Source organism: Salmo trutta, chromosome 5 (genome assembly GCF_901001165.1).
Source record: "Salmo trutta chromosome 5, fSalTru1.1, whole genome shotgun sequence".
In the NCBI taxonomy this organism is placed as follows: domain Eukaryota; kingdom Metazoa; phylum Chordata; class Actinopteri; order Salmoniformes; family Salmonidae; genus Salmo; species Salmo trutta.
In genome coordinates, this window is record NC_042961.1 from 54,643,394 (window position 1) to 54,663,614 (window position 20,221).

Genomic DNA, 20,221 nt, shown 5'->3' on the forward strand with positions numbered 1-20,221 from the left:
CTTAATCAATTCTCATTACTGAACGTTGCAAACCCTTGAATATCTGCACAAACCCTAGTTTCCATAATGAATCAGCAATATACAAATTGGCTTAATTATTTACTAACTAATCACAGAAATGCATAACAAACAGTAGATATTGGTTACTAACAATGAATGAAAAGTCCATAGTGGGCTAAGGCAATATAACTGCATGGCAGACAAAGGAAAGGGGCGGGGACTGAGAGTGGATAATTATAATCATTGAAATGCTAATCCTTTGCACATAAATGGCTGTTCATTCGAGAATAATTGCAATGTATATATTTATGCCTGTATGTCATCTTCCGTGGCCTATAGAATTTTAGCCATTCCAACGTGGGGACTCTGTCCCGGCATTCTCTGACATTATGTATATTTTGTTGGAAGTGGGTTTTATACTCTGTGGAAAAGGGGTGGTTCAATGACGCCTAATGTGATGTCTGGGCTCACGGGGGTGTGGCCACTGACTAGTTCATCTTTATATGAAAATCCATACTCCCATTTAGAAGGTTAACATCACATTATGTCTTTTCAAAAATAGCTTAATGTTTAATCACATACGGTTCACAATATTTAGATTTCCCAGATAGCTGGGAAATGTACACTTTATTAAGAGATACGGTTATGTGTGTTTCCTGTCCTTCATGAAACACACATTATTGTCCCTTAAGTGACCATGGACCATTCCCACATTCTCAAAAATAGAAATATTGTTTAGTTCTCCCATTTTGGGGATTAGGAGTTTTGAACAAAGAGAAGCTCTTTGTTCTGGTAGACTCTCTCCCTCAATACTGCATGGCAGTTTCTTCCAGGTACAGTGGTTGCTCCTTTAAAAGTTGTGAGCTTACACTGCGGGACTTAAAAGTACCCAGCATCATGGCTTCATTGCTCCAGACCACCACAAGGGGGAGTTGGAGCACTCATTATGCTTTTGGGTCCCAAGGTTTTTATATGACCAATCATAGTGAGTGGTTCCATTGACAAATTTGGTGTGCGCCACCAGTCCCTGGTGACATTCTTCAGCAAAGGTGGCTGTCAAAACATTACGGTGGAAGCAAATGTAAGTAATTATAACATAACGAGCCAAGCAAAAAATGTACAATTGAGGAATATGTTAGTCGGTGCAGAGACAAACAATTATGCATATTTTTTTGACATATAGTTAATTTACGAAAATCACGATTTCGCACGTTGACTGACTAGCTAACATTAGCCAGCTAGCTAGCTGGTGTTATGACATGAGTATGACATTGTAATTCGTGTTATTTAATGTTTTAGGGACTCCTGAGAAAACCAGCAAACCAGGCTGTCGTCTTGGGAAACAGTGTTTGTAAAGAATCTAGCTTGCTAAAGCATTTACTGCAAATTGAATGTACAATTGTGTAAGCTTGCCTTGCCTTGCAATGCAGCTGAAGTAACATAGCTAACTATTTACTTGCTTATTGTGTAGTGGAGGATACAAATAACTGTATGCCTATGGATGTGTAGCTAGCTACAGTATGTAGCCGATCTGTTTATGGACCCTAAAACGTTTGGTATGAATATTAATTCAGAACCTGTTTATGAACCTCAGCTATGATAGTAGTTGTATCAGGTTTCAAGTCTGAATGGCATTAATGAAGCCTATGGATAGAGTAGAATATAGTAACTTTATTGTGCAAGTCCTATATACATGTACTGTACTTATTACCACGTGTGAGATCCCCACATTGTAGCCTGTACATTGAATATATTTACTGATCATGTACTCTTCCTTGGCAAATAAAGGTGCGGTTCAGGTATGAATCTGAGACATTTTTCAGTCATGTCCAATACCAGGTGTATCAAACTCCAGTGTTTGAATGATGCTGTGTCTGCATGTATGTATTACAATTATACACTTCAACAGTGTTTACCTCTCCTGGGACATCAATGATTACACATTGTAACTATGCAGTAGACTAGAAACATGATTTAAGTAAAGGCTGATTTGTAATTCTTATATACAGAAAAAAACTATGCATATTTAACTCCCTTCATCTGCATTAATCAGAGGACACAGGATACAGTGAGGGAAAAAAGTATTTGATTTTATACGTTTGCCCACTGACAAAGAAGTTATGTCTATAATTTTAATGGGTTTATTTGAACAGTGAGATAGAATAACAACAAAAAAATCCAGAAAAACGCATGTCAAAAATGTTATACATTGATTTGCATTTTAATGAGGGAAATAAGTATTTGACCCCTCTGCAAAACATGTCTTAGTACTTGGTGGCAAAACCCTTGTTGGCAATCAGAGGTCAGATGTTTCTTGTAGTTGGCCACCAGGTTTGCACACATCTCAGGAGGGATTTTGTCCCACTCCTCTTTGCAGATCTTCTCCAAGTCATTAAGGTTTCGAGGCTGACGTTTGGCAACTCGAACCTTTAGCTCCCTCCACAGATTTTCTATGGGATTAAGGTCTGGAGACTGGCTAGGCCACTCTAGGACCTTAATGTGCTTCTTCTTGAGCCACTCCTTTGTTGCCTTGGCTGTGTGTTTTGGGTCATTGTCATGCTGGAATACCAATCCACGACCCATTTTCAATGCCCTGGCTGAGGGAAGGAGGTTCTCACCCAAGATTTGACGGTACATGGCCCCGTCCATCATCCCTTTGATGCGGTGAAGTTGTCCTGTCCCCTTAGCAGAAAAACACCCCCAAAGCATAATGTTCCACCTCCATGTTTGACGGTGGAGATGGTGTTCTTGGGGTCATAGGCAGCATTCCTCCTCCAAACACGGTGAGTTGAGTTGATGCCAAAGAGCTCAATTTTGGTCTCATCTAACCACAACACTTTCACCAGTTGTCCTCTGAATTATTCAGATGTTCATTGGCAAACTTCAGACGGGCATGTATATGTATTCTTAAGCAGGGGGACCTTGTGGGCGCTGCAGGATTTCAGTCCTTCACGGCGTAGTGTTACCAATTGTTTTCTTGGTGACTATGGTCCCAGCTGCCTTGAGATCATTGACAAGATCCTCCCGTGTAGTTCTGGGCTGATTCCTCACCGTTCTCATGATCATTGCAACCCCACGAGGTGAGATCTTGCATGGAGCCCCAGGCCGACGGATATTGACAGTTCTTTTGTGTTTTTTCCATTTGCGAATATAATCGCACCAAATGTTGTCACCTTCTCACCAAGCTGCTTGGCGATGGTCTTGTAGCCCATTCCAGCCTTGTAGGTATACAATCTTGTCCCTGACATCCTTGGAGAGCTCTTTGGTCTTGGCCATGGTGGAGAGTTTGGAATCTGATTGATTGATTGCTTCTGTGGACATGTCTTTTTTACAGGTAACACGCTGTGGTTAGGAGCACTCCCTTTAAGAGTGTGCTCCTAATCTCAGCTCGTTACCTGTATAAAAGACACCTGGGAGCCAGAAATCTTTCTGATTGAGAGGGGGTCAAATACTTATTTCCCTCATTAAAATGCAAATCAATTTATAACATTTTTGACATGCGTTTTCTGGATATTTTTGTTGTTATTCGGTCTCTCACTGTTCAAATAAACCTACCATTAAAATTATAGACTGATCCTTTCTTTATCAGTGGGCAAATGTACAAAATCAGCAGGGGATCAAATACTTTTTCCCCCCACTGTAGCTAGCCAGCATTACAGCAGCTTGTGTGCTTGAATACTGTTGTAAGGCCAGAACGCTCAAATCAACCCTACTCCTCAGCCCGAATGTCCAGTGTGCGCTCCGAGAGTGAAACGGTCTGAATTTACAAACTGACAATCTGACAACACTCTGAATTTATGAGTGCCGGCACTCCAGCATCAACTTCTGGTAGAGAGGTAGAAAAGGCAAAGAGCTAGTACCTTCAATTGAAAGTATGGTTACACTACAATTAGGGTGTGGAAATGTTATGCCCCTTAGATATTCATTTAGAATCCTCCAATCCACTGATGCTGTAGCCTTCTCCTGACCGTCACATTGTATAGTGCCTTATTTGGACACACCTACTCATTCCAGGATTTTTCTTTATTTTTACTATTTTCTACATTGTAGAATAATAGTGAAGACATCACAACTATGAAATAACACATGGAATCACTTTAGAACAAATTCTTATTTACAAGGACAGCCTAGTCCTTCCTCTCTGTCGGGGAATTGAACCATTGTCTCCCATGTGCCCTGCCCATCTCTGGTAATGCCCATATGGAAGACTATCGAATGCTTCTCAAAGATGCCCTCTGGTGGTCAAACTAGCACTAACTTGCATTAACAGAAAAAATGGCTGACGATTAAATGACGTGCCACAGAATGCTGCGGCAGCTCATATGACACAACTTTTAGGAACCACTGTATTTATGACCTTGGTAAAACCTGACGTGGGAGAGAGAGATATACACCCAAATGGCCACGTGTTGACATAACTTACATCTAAAGTGAGAGGTACGGCATTGTGTGATGTTGACATTTACATTTTAGTAACTTAGCAGATGCTCTTACCCAACAATTAGGGTTAAGTGCCTTGCTCAAGGGCACATTGACAGATGGTTCACCTAGTCGGCTCAGGGATTCAAACCAGCTTTCGGATACTAGCCCAACCCTCTTAACTGCTACGCTACCTGCCACCCCGGTATGTCTATTCTATGCGTTACTAATTCTTGTGTTGAGTGTATGACCCAATCTTACAAATGTTAATCAATGAAAAAGTGATCTAGGGCTGTAAGCAAAGAATGACAAAAGCCATTGCCTAATAAAGGGGTAATCTTGTTCCCCTTTGTGCACAGTGGTCGTGGAAGTATAAATTGATAAATGAGGTGAAGAGGCAGAGGGAGAGAGGTATATTTTGGGGAGTGGGGCTTGTTGGTGGCAACAGTGTCATGTGTCAGTGTTGGTCAGAGCAGTCACTGTCTACAGTGGTTCTCTACAGCAGCTGCCTTCTGGTGAGTGTTCCCATATCTCTCTTTTTCTCTGTCTCTGTCTGTCTGTCTGTCTGTCTATGTCTCTGTCTCTCTTTCTCTGCACGTTTTCTCTCTACCATAACTGCTTCAGCAAGAATACACTTAAGGTATTGGGAATTCTATAATGTATTTTTGATTGTGTTTGTATTCGATCAGGACAGATGGGAAAGAGTTTAATATAGCTTGATCTCAGCTTTTTGCTTTTGTACTAAGCTGTTGAAATATCTTGATTGTGTACTACAGGCGGATTGGAGGATGCATATGAAAAATAATTAGTAATTTTCTGAGGATTAAATGGCTTGACAAGATCCAGAAAGTCTCTTTGTGGTTCTAATAATAACAATCTATTTTTCCTCCTGAAGTTAACACTCATTCACGTATGTAAAACCATTGAATTGATATACCAGTCATCTTTCAAATCCATGAAGAGAAGTGCACACGTCTGGAGAAAGAAGAGCTTATACGGATGCACCCAAGTTGTTTATGACAGAGAAAGCAGAGCAGATCTAAGAATAGCCAAACTTCTATCCATGTTGTGCATTCCAAATGGCGCCATATTCCCTTTATAGTGCACTACTTTTGACCAGAGCCATGTGGGCACTAGTCAAAAGTAGTGCACTGCATAGGGTATTATGGTTCCATTTGGATCGCAGGCCATGTGTTCATAAATGCTTGTTGCCCAAATTCAAAAGCGGGTGGACCAGGGGTGCACATAGTTTTAACATGCTGACAACCTGCTTTCCATATCAAACAACTCTTGCCTAGTCTATTGAACATGGGGGATAATTCAAGTAAAGAATGCCCACACGCTTATCAACAGATCTCGCTTGGCTGCTCATCAGAAGTGGCAAGGGCTGCATTTGTTGTGTTATAATAGTAATTCTTCAAGAAACACTAGAAATTAATTTCTAATATTCTGGTTCGAGAAATATATTTTGGAGACGAAATTAACATCCATCCATACTTCATGAAGACCTTTTTTGTTTTAAAATACACCTGATCTTACTGCCTGCTTTATGGCCTGCATCTCACAGGTCAGTTATCACAGGTTGGACAACGATCCCAATGTCAATAAAGTGTCACAGAACACTGCAATGTAAAGTGTGACTGTGCATGGTGTTCTCTGCCAGCAATGGCTTACTTTGCAGGAAATAATGGAAATCTGGCGGAGGAGCAGGTCCATTGTTCCATCTGTCTGGATGTGTTCACCAACCCTGTCTCCATCCCCTGTGGACATAACTTCTGCCGCTGCTGCATCCTAGACTACTGGAAGACCACCGCCCTGTTCCAATGCCCCATGTGCAAGAAGACCTTCTTCAAGAGGCCCGACATTAGCATCAACACCGTCCTGAGGGAGATTGCAGAGCAATTCAAGGACATCAGGGTTAGCAATGCAGTGCGTCTCCAACAGCAGGAGCTGAAAGAGGAACATGAGCTACAAAAGAAGATGGAGGAACAGAGAAAGGAGCAGGAGGAGAAAAAGATGGAGCCGGAAACTAAGAAGAAAGAACAGCAGGATCTGGTTCAAAAGCAGCAGAAACTTCTTCAGGAGCTCAGGCTGAATCAAAAGATGCAGAAGCTACAACTGCAGCTAACGACCAGCCAGGAACCAGAGAAAGTAATGGATTCAAAACCAGAGGAAAAGCCAAAGGCACCACCAGCCCTTGCTCCGCCCTCTCCACCCCACACTCCCTGGGGCGAGGTTTCTTGTGATGTCTGCATGGGTGATCGCATGAAGGCGGTCAAGTCCTGCTTGGTGATATAAGATTCTTATTAGATTTGTTTGTGTTTTGGATAATATATAATTTATACATTTCTTGTCTGTTATATTTTGATGCTGAAGATTATTCAAGTTGATGTTTGTTCTGAAAAGCGCTTAACAATTATAATCATTTATTATGATTATTATTATGAATTATTCGTAGGTGTGTCTGACGTCATACTGCGAGGAACACATGAAGAACCACAACACCCGCTTCACTAAGCACAAGCTGATTGAGCCTGTGGCTAACCTGGAAGATAGAATGTGTCCGAAGCACGAGAGGCTCCTGGAGCTCTTCTGTAAGAAGGACCAGATGTGTGTGTGTGTGCTGTGCACCGAGACGGACCACAGAGCCCACTATACCGTCCCTGTGGAGAGGGAGTGGTCTGACAAGAAGGTGAGAGGAATTCCCTAGACTTGAGGTTAAGTCCTAACATCCAATTTTCTCTTAGTCATGCATTGATGTCAGTGAGAGACTGGAAGTTAGGATTTGCCCCATACTTGGCAAACACTATACTGTATCTGAACGTGTTGAGGATGAATTGGAGTTCATTGAATTGGTTTATAATTTTCGAAGACATAGCAACTCTTCTGATGTCAAGGCCTGATGCACATAGCATGGAAAGCAAAAGAGTATAGTCTCATTGTGATGTAGCATCACATTATGGCCAGAAGATTTTAGATATTTATAGTCCACTACTAATAAAACCGACATACAGTGATTGCCATTGCTGTTGTAAAAGTAACTTTCAGAAGAGATCAAGTGTATTTGTTATGTAAATACACCAATAAAACACTACAATTTGTGAGGCCTAGTCCTAGTTTTTATCGGAAGAGAATATGCTGCCTACCCTGAATTCCAGTCTGCTTGCGCTGTCATGCCAAGTCCTTGTTGGTCATTGTCAACATTTTGTATAAGCAGATCTGGGACCAGGCTGTAGACCGCCTGCTGTAAGATGAATTATCTCTCACCTACGTTTTCCACATCAGGCTCAGGTGAAGAAGACAGAGATTGATGTACAGCAGATGATCCAGGACAGACTGAAGAAGGTGGAAGAGATCAAACAATCAGTGGAGCTGAATAAAGTGAGTTATTTTGCTGCTTCGAAAATGGCACCCTATTCCCTACATAGTGCACTACTTTTAACAATATGGGCCCTGGTTAAAAGGTACCCTGTTCTGAACATAGTGCACTACTTTTCATCACAGACTTGGGTCCTGGTCAAAAGCAGTACTCTACAGCATATAGGAAACAGAGGTTATATGATTTTATTTATTTTTTACCTTTATTTTATTTAACAAGGCAAGTCGGTTAAGAACAAATTCTTGTTTACAATGATGGCCTAGGAACAGTGGGTTAACTGCCTTGTTCAGGGGCAGAACGACAGATTTGTACCTTTTCAGCTCGGGGATTCGATCCACCAACCTTTCGGTTACCGGTCCAACACTCTAACCACTAGGGTACCTGCCGCCCAGTTGTCAAGGTGACAGTTGGGATTCGTACTGTACAAGAGATTAAATCATAGATATATCAGGGATATATTTTGACAAACATGGTGAGATGAACTTGTGGATACCATTTGTATGTCTCTGTGTCCAATATGAAGGAAGTTAGAGGTACTGTAGTTTCGTGAGCCAATGCTGACTAGCATTAGCTCATTAAGCTAACGCTCATGAGCAATTGAACTAGTTAGCCACTTCCTTCAAACTGCACGCAGAGACATAAAAATGGAACCCACAAGTTCATCTGACTCTGGGGAAGTAGATACAGGGCCTCATTGCCAAAATCCTGAAGAATCCCTTTAAGGACCAGAGTTAACATAATACACTGCTGGATTCTAGCATATCATTTAGCTTTGTACATCGGCCCAATGTGGGGAGCAGGGTTGACACAATACATTGCTGTTGGATTTTGTAGGGTAGATCCGTATTTTAGCTTCAAAGTATTTTCCTTCCTTTATCGAGATGTAGAAAAACACACAATGTAAATGTATCCTCCTCAGGCAACCTAAAGGTCATCTGACAGAAGGGGTGGATCTCAATAACGTCCTGGCACACTCAAAGCCAACACTTCAGCCATAAAGACCAAAGAGTCTGGAGGGGGCTACATCCCAAACAGCCCCCTATTCCTTATGTCGTGCACTACTTTTGACCAGGGCCCTGGTTAAAAGTAGTGCACTTATTAGGGAATAGGGTGTCATTTGGTATGCAACCTGGACCTCTTGGCAGGGTTGTAGTATTAACCTTATTGATGTGCTTACTACAGGGTGTTAGAAAGAATACTGTAGAATACTACTGCAGCTGCTACTCAAGAAATGGTATCCTCTTCTACACACTAGAGGGGTGTCCCAATGCAGTATAATAATAACATTGATGATACCCAGTTGCTAAGAAGTAAGCAATATTCAAACGTGTAATAATCAAATCAAATTGTATTTGTCACATGCTTCGTAAACAGCAGGTGTAGACTAACAGTGAAATGTTTACTTAGGGGCCACTTCCCAACAATGCAGATAGAAAAAATTGAAAGATAATAACACAGGGAATAAATACACAATGATAATTTACTCATTGTAACACTGCTCTAAAATGGTATTTACCATGTTATGAAGTCTAAATATTGTGAAGTATGATCCAGTACCCAGAGGGAATACCATAATATAAACAACTAGTATGCACACTGCTGTACTCACAACTGGGGTTACAAAATTCCTGAAACTTTCAATAAATTCCCTGGTTTTCCAGAAATCCTGGTTGGAGTTGTCCGGATTTCCTAATTATTCCCTTCTGATTCCAGGAATCCTCCAACCAAGAAAACCAGGGAATTTATAGAAAGTTCAAGGAATTTTGCAACACTAGTCTCAATTATGCAATTACAAATATGTAAATACCATGTAACAATGTACAATAACATTATAATTACTATGGTATATGTGGGACCCCAGAATGCAATACTGCTTCACCTTAAGTATTGGTACTCCCTGCTATAGTCCAGCGCCCAGAGGGAGATCGAGGACAGCAAGCAGATGTTCCAGGAGCTGATTCGCTCCATCCAGAGGACCCAGACTGAGCTGGTGCTGGCCATCGAGGAGAAGCAGAGCGAGACAGAGAGGTGTGTAGGGGAGGTACAACAGTACCCATAATGCTCTGTGTCGTGTATCCGGTGTTATCTTACTAAAGAGGTTCCTGAAGGAGAAAATGGCGTTGACAGATGGCAGCTCTGCTTCTAGCTCCTGAGCAACTTTTTTTGTCTGTTATTTCTTACATTATTAGCCCAGAAAGTGTTTTTGTGTTATTACATACAGCCGGGAAATAACATTTGGATATCAGATCGGTGGTAACTCACCAGCATTACGACCAGAAATATTACTTTCCCGAATTGGATCATTTGTTCGTACCCCACAGGGCAATTGAACTTATCCCAAAGGCTGCTCCAAGATGCCACCGGCAAAGATGAGGTATTCGGAGTGGACTTCTAGCCGACTCAGGAGGTGTGCAAACCATCCATCACTTCAGAGTATTTTACTAGCTAATGTTCAGTCCTTGAATTATAAAGTAGACAAGCTCAGGGTGAGGATCTCCTTCCAGAGAGACATCAGGGACTGTAACAAACTCTGTTTCAAGGAATCTTGGCTCTTTCCGGAAATATTGTCCCCATCCATATAGCCAGCTGGGTTCTCAGTACATCGCGCAGACAGGAATGAAGAACTCTACGAGAAGAAGAAAGGAAGTAGCATTTGTTTCATGATTAACTACTCATGGTGTGATTGTGATAACATACAGGAACTCAAGTCCTTTTGTTCACCCGACCTAGAATATCTCACAATCAAATGCCGACCGTATTACCTCCCAAGAGAATTCTCTTTGGTTATAGTCACAGCCGTGTATATTCCCCTTCAAGCCGATACCATGACGGCCCTCAAGGAATTACACTCGACTTTGTGCAAACTGGAAACCACATATCCTGAGGCCGCATTTATTGTAGCTGGGGATTTTAACAAAGCAAATTTGAGGAAAACGCTACCAAATTTCTATCACCTTTTTTGACTTCAGTACTCGCGCTACAAAAATTCTTGACCATTGTTACTCTCCTTTCCGGGATGACTGCAAGGCCCTTCCCCATCCTCCCTTCAGCAAATTAGATCACGACTCCATTCTGCTCCTCCCTTCCTATAGGCATAAACTCACACAGGAAGTACCCGTGCTAAGGTCTTTTCAACGCTGACCAATCAGAATCCATGCTTCAAGATTATTTTCATCAGGTGGACTGGGATATGTTATGGGTTGCCTCTGAGAATAACATCGACGTATTCACGACAGGGTAACTGAGTACATCAACAAGTGTGTAGGGAATGTTGTTCCCACTGTGACTATTAAAACCTACCTTAACCAAAAAACGTGGATAGATGACAGCATTCGCACAAAACTGAAAGTGCGAACCACCGCATTTAACCACTGCAAGATGACTGGGAATATGGTCCAATACAAACAGTGTAATTACTCCCTCCGTAAGGCAATCAAACAGGCAAAACATCAGTACAGAGACAAGTGGAATCGCAATTGGCTCAGACACGAGATGTAGTATGTGGCAGGGTCTACATACAATCACAGATTACAAAGGGAAAACCAGCCATGTCACGGACACCGACGTCTTGCTCCCGGACACGCTAAACACCTTCTTCGCCCGCATTGAGGATAACAGTGCCACCGACACGGTCCGCTTCCAAAGACTGTGGGCTCTTGTACTCCATGGCCGACGTGAGTAAGACATTTTAATTGTGTTAACCCTCGCAAGGCTGCCGGTCCAGACAGTATCCCTAGCCGTGTCCTCAGAGCATGTGCAGACCAGCTGGCTGGAGTATTTACGTACATATTCAATCTGCCGAGTCCACTTGCATCAAGATGTCCACCATTGTTCCTGTACCCAAGAAAGCAAAGGTAACTGAACTAAATGTCTATCACCCTGTAGCACTCACTTCTGACAAAATGAAGTGCTTTGAAAGGCTAGTTAAGGATCATATCACCTCCACCTTACCTAACACCCTAGACCCACTTCAATTTGCATACCGCCCCAATAGATCCACACATTATGCAATTGCAATTGCACTGCACACTGCCCTATTCCACCTGGACAAGAGGAATACATGTGTAAGAATGCTGTTCATTGAATATAGCTCAGCCTTCAACACCATAGTACCCTCCAAGTTCATCATTATGCTTGGGGCCCTGGGTCTGAACCCCGCCATGTGCAACTGGGTCTTTGACATGGCGGGGTGAAGGTAGGAAACAACACCTCCACTACGCTAACCCTCAAAACAGGTTCCCCACAAAGTTGCGTGGTCAGCCCACTCCTGTATTCCCTGTTCACCCATGACTGCTTGGCCACGCACATCTCAAACTCAATCATCAAGTTTGCAGACGACACAACAGTAGTAGGCCGTATTAACAACAATGACAAAACAGCCTACAGGGAGGAAGTGAGGGCCCTGGTGGAGTAGTGCCAGGAAAAAAACCTCTCCCTCAACGTCAACAAAACGAAGGAGCTGATCGTGGACAACAGAGAGAGCACGCCCATATTCACATTGACGGGACCGCAGTGGAAAAGGTGGAAAGCTTCAAGTTCCTCAGCGTACACATCACTGACAATCTGAAATGGTCCACCCACACAGCCAGTGTGGTGAAGAAGGCGCAACAGCGCCTCTTCAACCTCAGGAGGCTGAAGAAATTTGGGTTGGCCCCTAAGACCCTCAAACTTTTACAGATGTACATTTGAGAGCATCCTGTCGGGCTATATCACAGCCTGGTACGGCAACTTCGCCGCCCACAACTGCAGGGCTCTCCAGAGGGTGGTGTAGTCTACCCAATGCATCACCGGGGGCACACTGCCTGCCCTCCAAGATACCTATGGCAGCTGATGTACAGGAAGGCCAAAAGATTATCAAAGACGTCAACCACCTGAGCCACAGCCTGTTCACCCCGCTATCATCCTGAAGGCGAGGTCAGTACAGGTGCATCAATGCTGGGACCGAGAGACTGAAAAACAGCTTCTATCTCAAGGCCATCACTGCTAAATAGGCATCACTAACCGGCTACCACCCGGTTACTCAACCATGCACCTTAGAGGCTGCTGCCCTATATACATAGACATGGAATCGCTAGTCACTTTAAATGGAACACTAGTCACTTTAATAATGTTTACATACTGTTTTATACATTTAATATGTATAGACTGTGCTCTACTGTATTTTAATTCCATTCTTTTACTTTTAGATTTGTGTGTATTGTTGTGAATTGTTAGATACTACTGCACTGTTGGAGCTAGGAACACAAGCATTTCGCTACAGCTGCAATATCGTCTGCTAAATATGTTTATTTCACCAGTAAAATGTGATTTTAAGTTAACACTATGGTGTCCTGTCTCTTTAATAATATAAGGTGGTCCCAGGGCCTCATAGGGGATCTGGAGCAGGAGATCACTGAGCTACAGAGGAGGAATAAAGACCTGGAATACCTCTCATGCACAGAAGACCACATCCACTTCCTACAGGTTGGAATTATTTCATACATTCCTTTCATTGTCAGTGCATAGCAGAATATATTTGTGTGGTACCCAAGCATCATCAGAATGTCCACACATTTTAGAGTCTAGATACTGTAGAAATATGGCACACAAATATATTGCATAGGTAGATTGACTCGCCGTTTTTTCATATCTCTCGCTGTAGAGTTTCCCAGCCCTGTGCAGCCCTCCAGCCACTAAGGACTGGTCTGGGACCAGGGTTCACTCTGAAGTGTGTGTTGGGCTCATCAGAAGAGCAGTGTCGGAACTGGAAGAAACACTGGCTAAAGAAATTGAGAAACTGGTGGACACTGGTAGGTTTCTGATTCCTCTTTACATGAGGTCCACACCTTCAGGGGCGGGTTCCAGGACACAGATAGTCTAGCCTTAAAATAAAAAGCATTTTCAATGGAGATTCCCCATTGACTGTGCTTTTCGGTCCAGCAATAGGCTTAATCTGTGTCAAGGAAACTTTCCCCCCAATGTTCTATATAGCAAATTCTACATTGATATTGATTATTTATTTTATTTTACAGAGCTGAAGAGAATTCCAAAATACTCAGGTGAACATTTTTCTTTTCCCTGTGATCCATAGATGTCCCTGTGAAATTATCCACAATTCTAGTCCTTAAAAAGTCACAAGCAACATTGTAACTGGTACAATTGAAGCTGCTGATAGAAGTTTTCTGTAGATGCAGACCTAGGATCAGTTTACCTTCCCCGACTAGTGGTGCACGGTCAGCTGATTGTTCACCTGCACCTGCCTGCAATTGCTAGTAACCCATCCGCAACCACCCGACTATATGTGATAAAGTGAAAATCAAAGGCCCACACCCGACCCTAACCCGCTAATATAGAAAATGCACTAGGCTACAGTCAGAGATCTCAGAATGATTTTTTGACCGGTGGAGAAAGATTTTCTTTATTGTCTGTTTCTGCTTATGATTTTAGGACATTTTGGTTATTTGTTAGTCAACTTGTCTATAACCAGATGCATGCAGTTTGTTTTTTGCCGTTATAAATGATATTGCCCTAGAAAAGGGTTTTCCAAACTCGGTCCTGGAGCCCTCCCTGGGTGCACGTTTTGCCCTAGCACTACACAGATGATTCAAATAACCAACTCATCATCAAGCTTTGATAATTTGAATCAGATGTGTAGTGCTAGGGCTAAAATCAAAGTGTGCACCTGGGGGGGAGGACCCCCCCCAAGTGTGGCAAACCCTGTTCTACAAGACTAAATAAACCCTTGCTGACCAGAAAAATGTAATAAATCGAAAGAACAAATGCTTTAATCTAGTTGACATCGGTAAAGTTTTCTCTGTCATCTCTGACCGGTTGTAAGGAAATAGATTATGCATATTTTATGTGGTTGAAAATTAAAAATTAAAAATCTAGGTTAAAGACAGTATCTAGCTGCATTTGCATTATCTCAAGAAACTGAAAAAAATAAATCATATTTCTCCACTTCTGTTCTTTGAAAGAAATGCTTAATTCTGCAGGAGTTAATATTAAGGCCATGTGAGAGCTTATACAGACATACAGTCAGTGTACTGATTTTAGTTTCCATTTAACCATCTGAAGAGTTGGCTACAGTTCCCTTGATGTGCCATAGGTCTATTTGAAATGCCTGTGGAATTTGTATAGCGCCTCACAATCACACAGTAGGACTCTGCAATAACAAGGTGGTGTGTTAGCCTACTTGTGCACAGCCATTTCAGTGTGCTCTGGGTGTTGCGCAAATGTCAACTCCTTCTACTCCAAACACAGAAGTCGGAGTCGACTCCAAAAATCCTGGAGTCGTTTACCCCTAGTCGGAGTCGAGGACAGTTGCTATCCATTGGACCGCTGCGGTTGATGGCCCAAAATTCTGGGGCAGGGCATAGTGAAGGATCAACTGAAGCTTTGGGTAGAAGCAGATCCATGATCAGTTTACCTTGCCCAAAAAACTAACCTCAACCATTAGGGGAGTTACACATAACTGACCTAAGATCAGTGTGCAGGTGCAATTGCATCCTATTCCTATATATTCCACACATCTCTAACACCTTTAACAGGTCCTCCTGAAAAATGTATATTGAGACTAACCTTTTTTTTTTTTTTTTTTTTACAGTACTTTCAATGTAATTTCATTGCATTACATACTGTAGATCACACATTTCTCCTCCCCATTCTCAGTTGACCTGACACTTGACCCGGACACAGCCAACCCGTGGCTCCAGCTCTCAGAGGATGGCCGACAGGTACGACACCTCGGGGCGTGGCAGGACCTTCCGGACGTCCCAGAGCGTTTTGACACCGTGGTCATCGTCCTGGGCTGCGAGGGCTTCAGCACCGGGCGGCACTACTGGGAGGTTCAGGTGGGAGACAAAGACGACTGGTACCTAGGCGTGGCCAAGGCATCGGTCAACAGGAAGGGCCGGATCGCCATCAGCTCCTCCCAGGGCTACTGGGCGCTGGCCATGAAGAAAGGTCAGGAGTATAGGGCCTCCACGACCCCGCCGTTAACGCTGACCCTTGACCCCAACCCGAAGAGGGTCGGGGTGTACGTGGACTGTGAGGAGGGCCAGGTGTCATTTTACAATGTGAGGGAGAGGAGTCATATCTATACGTTCATGGAGGACAGCTTTAAGGAAAAGTTGTTTCCCTTCTTTTATTTGTACTGTTGTGATAAACAGTCGGATACCATGGTGATCTGTCCGGCCAATGAGAAGACTGAGATCAAGCAATGCTGAGAAAGACTGCAACTCTGAAAGACTACAATTATGTGTGCAGAAAATACATTTTATTTTTTTCATGGTGATAACAACATAATTTATTATGGTGGTGTCGAGTCCGCCTCTCACCCATGTCAGTTGAACCTTGTTGAGAAAGACTGCAGCTATGATGAACAACTCTGAAAGACTACAATTCTGTGTGCAGAAAATACCTTTATAGAACAAGAAGGCCTGCATACTGTTAAAGCTCCCAATTCACCGATTTAATGACAACGTTTCGATCCAAAACAGATCTTTGTCAGGTCAAACAAACGGAATTCTCACATCCCAGAAAATACCTTCAAATATAATCTTGGTAGGTAGGGTGGTTGTTTTTGTTCTTAGAATTTTTTTTATGTTTGTTTTTTTATGGCATATTTCCTGTTCGTTAAAGTCTAGATTAAATATCTGAAAGAAGATTAATCTAACAGACATTGGTTTCATCCCAGGACCTTGAATGTATCTATGAGGATGACAGTACTGTTCTCTAACTTGCACTTTAGCACCTATTTACATATCCAACTTACATTGTGAAAAAAATATGACAATGATTTTCAACAATAAATGTATGATTGTCTTTGGTCCATGTCTTGTGAGATTTTGAAAAGTTTTAACACACTCAATCTGAAAATGTAGGTTTCACGTGGGTATGTTTTGTGTTAGAGTTTAAAGTTTCCCTTTCAGCAAAATGATGGCACTTAGCTCCTCCCTCTGAAACATTCCTCCTCCTCTCTTTGTAAAGGGAATATAATACAGTACCGTTTGTGAGAACGTGTGTTTCGCTGTTGTCATTCTTGTGGTGCATTTTGAAAAGTGAGCCCAGACATTTTTTTATAGTTTTTCTTCTTCACAAAACAGGTAAGCTTATGTTTTTTTGTCTTACTTTGGACTTATTTAGTTATTTTCGGGCTGTTGCTTTTTTTTTAAAAAGTGAAAAAAGTGATGTTTTTCATCTTGAGGTTTTGGTTAATTGGCTGGAGGTGTTGGGTTACATGTATGTACAGTGAGTCACTCAACAGGGTGGAGACCAGTCTTATTATTAATGATAACTGCCTTTGCTTGCAGTGTAGTTCAGTTTTAGCTGCTTAAAATGTTGTGCATGTACTTACATTTTCTACATATTTACATGTGTATTTACAGTATTTTCACTGTAATTTAGCTGAAGTAATTTCTTATGAACCTCATCAATACTGTGCTAAAATATATGGGCCAAAGGTTCAAAAATGATATGATTCAAGAACCATAATCATTTAATCATAACAAATCTCCCAACCATAGAGATGTCATCACTGAATGTTGACAGCAGCCTTCTACCAGAAGAGCAGTTCCTGTGCTCTATCTGCTTGCATGTGTTCACTGATCCAGTTACCACGCCTTGTGGCCACACCTTCTGCAAAACCTGTATTAGTGGACACTGGGATAACAGTGAGATATGCCAGTGTCTAAAATGTCAGAAACGATTCTATGTGAGACCAGAGGTCTCCACCAACTCTGTGATAGAGGAGATATCAGTGCATATCAAGAGAAGAAGACTTGATATACCAGAATGCTTAGCTGCTCCTTGGGAGGTTGCTTGTGATGTTTGTTCCACAATGAAGCTCAAGGCCCTGAAGTCCTGCCTGGTGTGTCTGACCTCTTACTGTGAGATTCACTTGGAGCCTCATCAGAGAGTGGTGAATCTGAAGAGACACACACTGATCGATCCTGTCGAGAACTTGGAGGACAGGATGTGTAAGAAGCACGAAAGAGGCCTGGAGCTGTTCTGTAGAACTGATCAGACATGTGTGTGTGTTTTGTGTACTGAGACTGACCACAAGTGTCACAATACTGTACCCATTGAAGAGGAGGGAGTAAAACAAAAGGTAAGACCTTTTTATTCCATTTTTTCCTATCATTCTTTTTTCGACAACATCTTAATTTCCATCATGCATACTTGCTATGAATTTTCCACAGGCTGAGCTTGTGTCCACTATGGCAGAGGTGCAGAAAATGATTCAGGACAGACATGCAAAGATGGAGGAGATCAAACGCTCAGTGGTGCTCAGCAAAGTAAGTTCTGACAAAAATAAAATATGTTATATTACCACACTGGATTGCCATAATGTTTATTTAGCCAGTGGCAAAATGTGTATACATTCTTTTAAACCAAAATGAATATTTTTCAATCAATTGATCAGATGGCAGGTATCTTCTGTATTCAAACAGTTTATAGTACAGTATTAACCAAATATTCTGCTTTTGAAGTAATTAACTCTACATGTAATTATTTTTTTTCATTAGAAAAGTACTGAGAAAGAAGTGGAGGACAGTGAAAAGCTTTTCACTGAACTGTTACAGTCTATAAAAAAAAGGAGAACTAAGCTTGTCAAGGTAATAGAGGAGAGGCAAAAAGCAGCGGAGAGGAGAGCTGAAGGGCTCACCCAACAGTTGGAGCAGGAAATCACTGAACTACAGAGGAGAAGTACTGAGCTGGAGCAGCTCTCACACACTGAGGACCACCTCCACCTCCTACAGGTCAGTGTCCCTCTCTGTGATCAATAGGTTAGGGTTAATCTATATCGTCAATATACTGTAAATGCATGAAGTGAAGAGTCGCTGAACTCCTGAGATAATAAATACATTTTTGGGAGTTGTAGAGTTTGCCGTCCCTTCGCACCCCTCTGTCTACTAAGAAATGGTCCAGGGTCAGTGTTAACACTGATCTGTGTGTGGGGACTTTGAGAAGAGCCTTGTCTCAAATTGAGGAAAACATAAGAGGAGAACTAAAAGTTCTTACAGAAATAGGTAACATTCCTTTTGACCAATATATTAAAGAAGCATTTAAAAAATCAGTCCTATTGTATTCTGTCTGGATTGTTTAATGATGTGCTGTCTATTTTCTTACAGAACTCACAAGAATGCAAGAGTTCAAAGGTGATATAATTTGTCATTTCTTTGAGAATGATAACGAAGTTAATGGTAATTAACAACCATAATATGGCCCATAATTGTGCTGTATGTTTTGCAATTGCTATCGAACTGATATATTGGCCCATATCTCTGCTCCTCAGATGAAGTCACTCTGGACCCCAACACTGCAAATCGTTGGCTACAGCTCTCTGAAGACGGAATGCAAATAAAGTACGCCAAAACAGCCCAGACAGTGTCTGACAATCCAAAGAGGTTTGACTACTACTCAGCGGTCTTAGGAGAGAAGGGTTTCATCTCTGGACGCCATTACTGGGAGGTCCAGGTGGGCGTGAGTGGGAGGTGGGAGGTCGGCATTGCCATGAGGGCCGTCAACCGGAAGAAGGCGGTTAAAAAGAACTCCGAACATGGCTTCTTTGTTCTGTCAAAGAGCAGATACTTGGGGTATGAGGCTGGTTCTTCACCCCCTACCACCCTCAATCTGAACCCCATACCGAGAAGAGTCGGTGTGTATGTTGATTACGAGAAAGGGCAGGTGTCTTTTTATGATGTGCTGGCAAAGTCACACCTCTACTCATTCCTTGGCCTGTCCTTCACCGGGAAACTTTACCCTTACTTTTACCTCTACAGCATGAAAAAGAAGTCTGAGTCGCTGGTCATTTACAAAGATTGGATAAAGAAGTACAAAGACCATTTGAGGAGACTCTCCAATACCGCAAAGTGAAGATACTCACCATAAAAAGCTAGATATTATTACTCAATAGTACTCTATATTACACTAAATTAAATGACTTGGCACACCTCACTAGTTTCCTCTGACGTAATAAAATCCTATATCATGTTTATATAGCATGTGTTTCCTCATAAACAACAGTAAAAGTAATAAAATGAAGGAATACATAAAGTTGTTATGTTGTCATCAAATATGTGTGTGAAATTCTGCTGAATTTACATGTTTCAAACATTTTTGTTTGTATAAGAATTGCAAGAGAGGAAAGTACAATTGATGACATTGAACAAGGAAAGAGCAACTCCAACAGCGTGAACTAGTATTTGCACACAGGCCTGCTGTGACTTGATTGTACCTATGATTATTACAGTATTCTTTTCTGCCTTGCCATTTAGCATTAAATGCCTATTTGCATATTCTACCTACTCTCTCAGATGTGTACTGCACACTATGTGAAAACATGTACATAGATTTTCAACAAAAGATTTATGTTTGTCTATTCTCCATGTCGTGTAAGATTGTTATCATAAAGTATGAAAAACCTACACCTCAAGTTGA

General features: G+C 41.9%; 2 protein-coding genes across 6 annotated transcripts; both read left to right on the plus strand.

Annotated features, from left to right (window-relative positions):
* The first annotated feature begins 4,594 nt into the window (after positions 1–4,594).
* On the plus strand, positions 4,595–16,607 carry LOC115194540 (E3 ubiquitin-protein ligase TRIM7). 3 transcript variants are annotated; one of them, XM_029754293.1, is made up of 10 exons: positions 4,595–4,624; positions 4,779–4,934; positions 6,083–6,708; positions 6,878–7,111; positions 7,705–7,800; positions 9,705–9,826; positions 13,150–13,261; positions 13,440–13,587; positions 13,810–13,836; positions 15,449–16,607. In XM_029754293.1, exons 3-10 carry the CDS (start codon positions 6,085–6,087, stop codon positions 16,003–16,005), a joined length of 1,920 nt encoding a protein of 639 aa, XP_029610153.1. In that variant the 5' UTR covers positions 4,595–4,624; positions 4,779–4,934; positions 6,083–6,084; the 3' UTR covers positions 16,006–16,607. The 3 variants fall into 3 exon arrangements, with proteins under 3 accessions (XP_029610153.1, XP_029610154.1, XP_029610155.1); XM_029754294.1 differs by lacking the exons at positions 4,595–4,624; positions 4,779–4,934 and adding an exon at positions 4,975–5,986; XM_029754295.1 differs by lacking the exons at positions 4,595–4,624; positions 4,779–4,934 and adding an exon at positions 4,985–5,059.
* A 116-nt stretch (positions 16,608–16,723) lies between these two features.
* LOC115194542 (E3 ubiquitin-protein ligase TRIM17) lies at positions 16,724–20,084 on the plus strand. 3 transcript variants are annotated; one of them, XM_029754298.1, is made up of 7 exons: positions 16,724–16,884; positions 17,305–17,888; positions 17,980–18,075; positions 18,307–18,540; positions 18,663–18,810; positions 18,913–18,984; positions 19,077–20,084. In XM_029754298.1, exons 2-7 carry the CDS (start codon positions 17,307–17,309, stop codon positions 19,655–19,657), a joined length of 1,713 nt encoding a protein of 570 aa, XP_029610158.1. In that variant the 5' UTR covers positions 16,724–16,884; positions 17,305–17,306; the 3' UTR covers positions 19,658–20,084. The 3 variants fall into 3 exon arrangements, with proteins under 3 accessions (XP_029610158.1, XP_029610160.1, XP_029610159.1); XM_029754300.1 differs by having other exon boundaries at positions 18,913–18,939; XM_029754299.1 differs by lacking the exon at positions 16,724–16,884 and having other exon boundaries at positions 17,291–17,888.
* Positions 20,085–20,221: the final 137 nt, after the last annotated feature.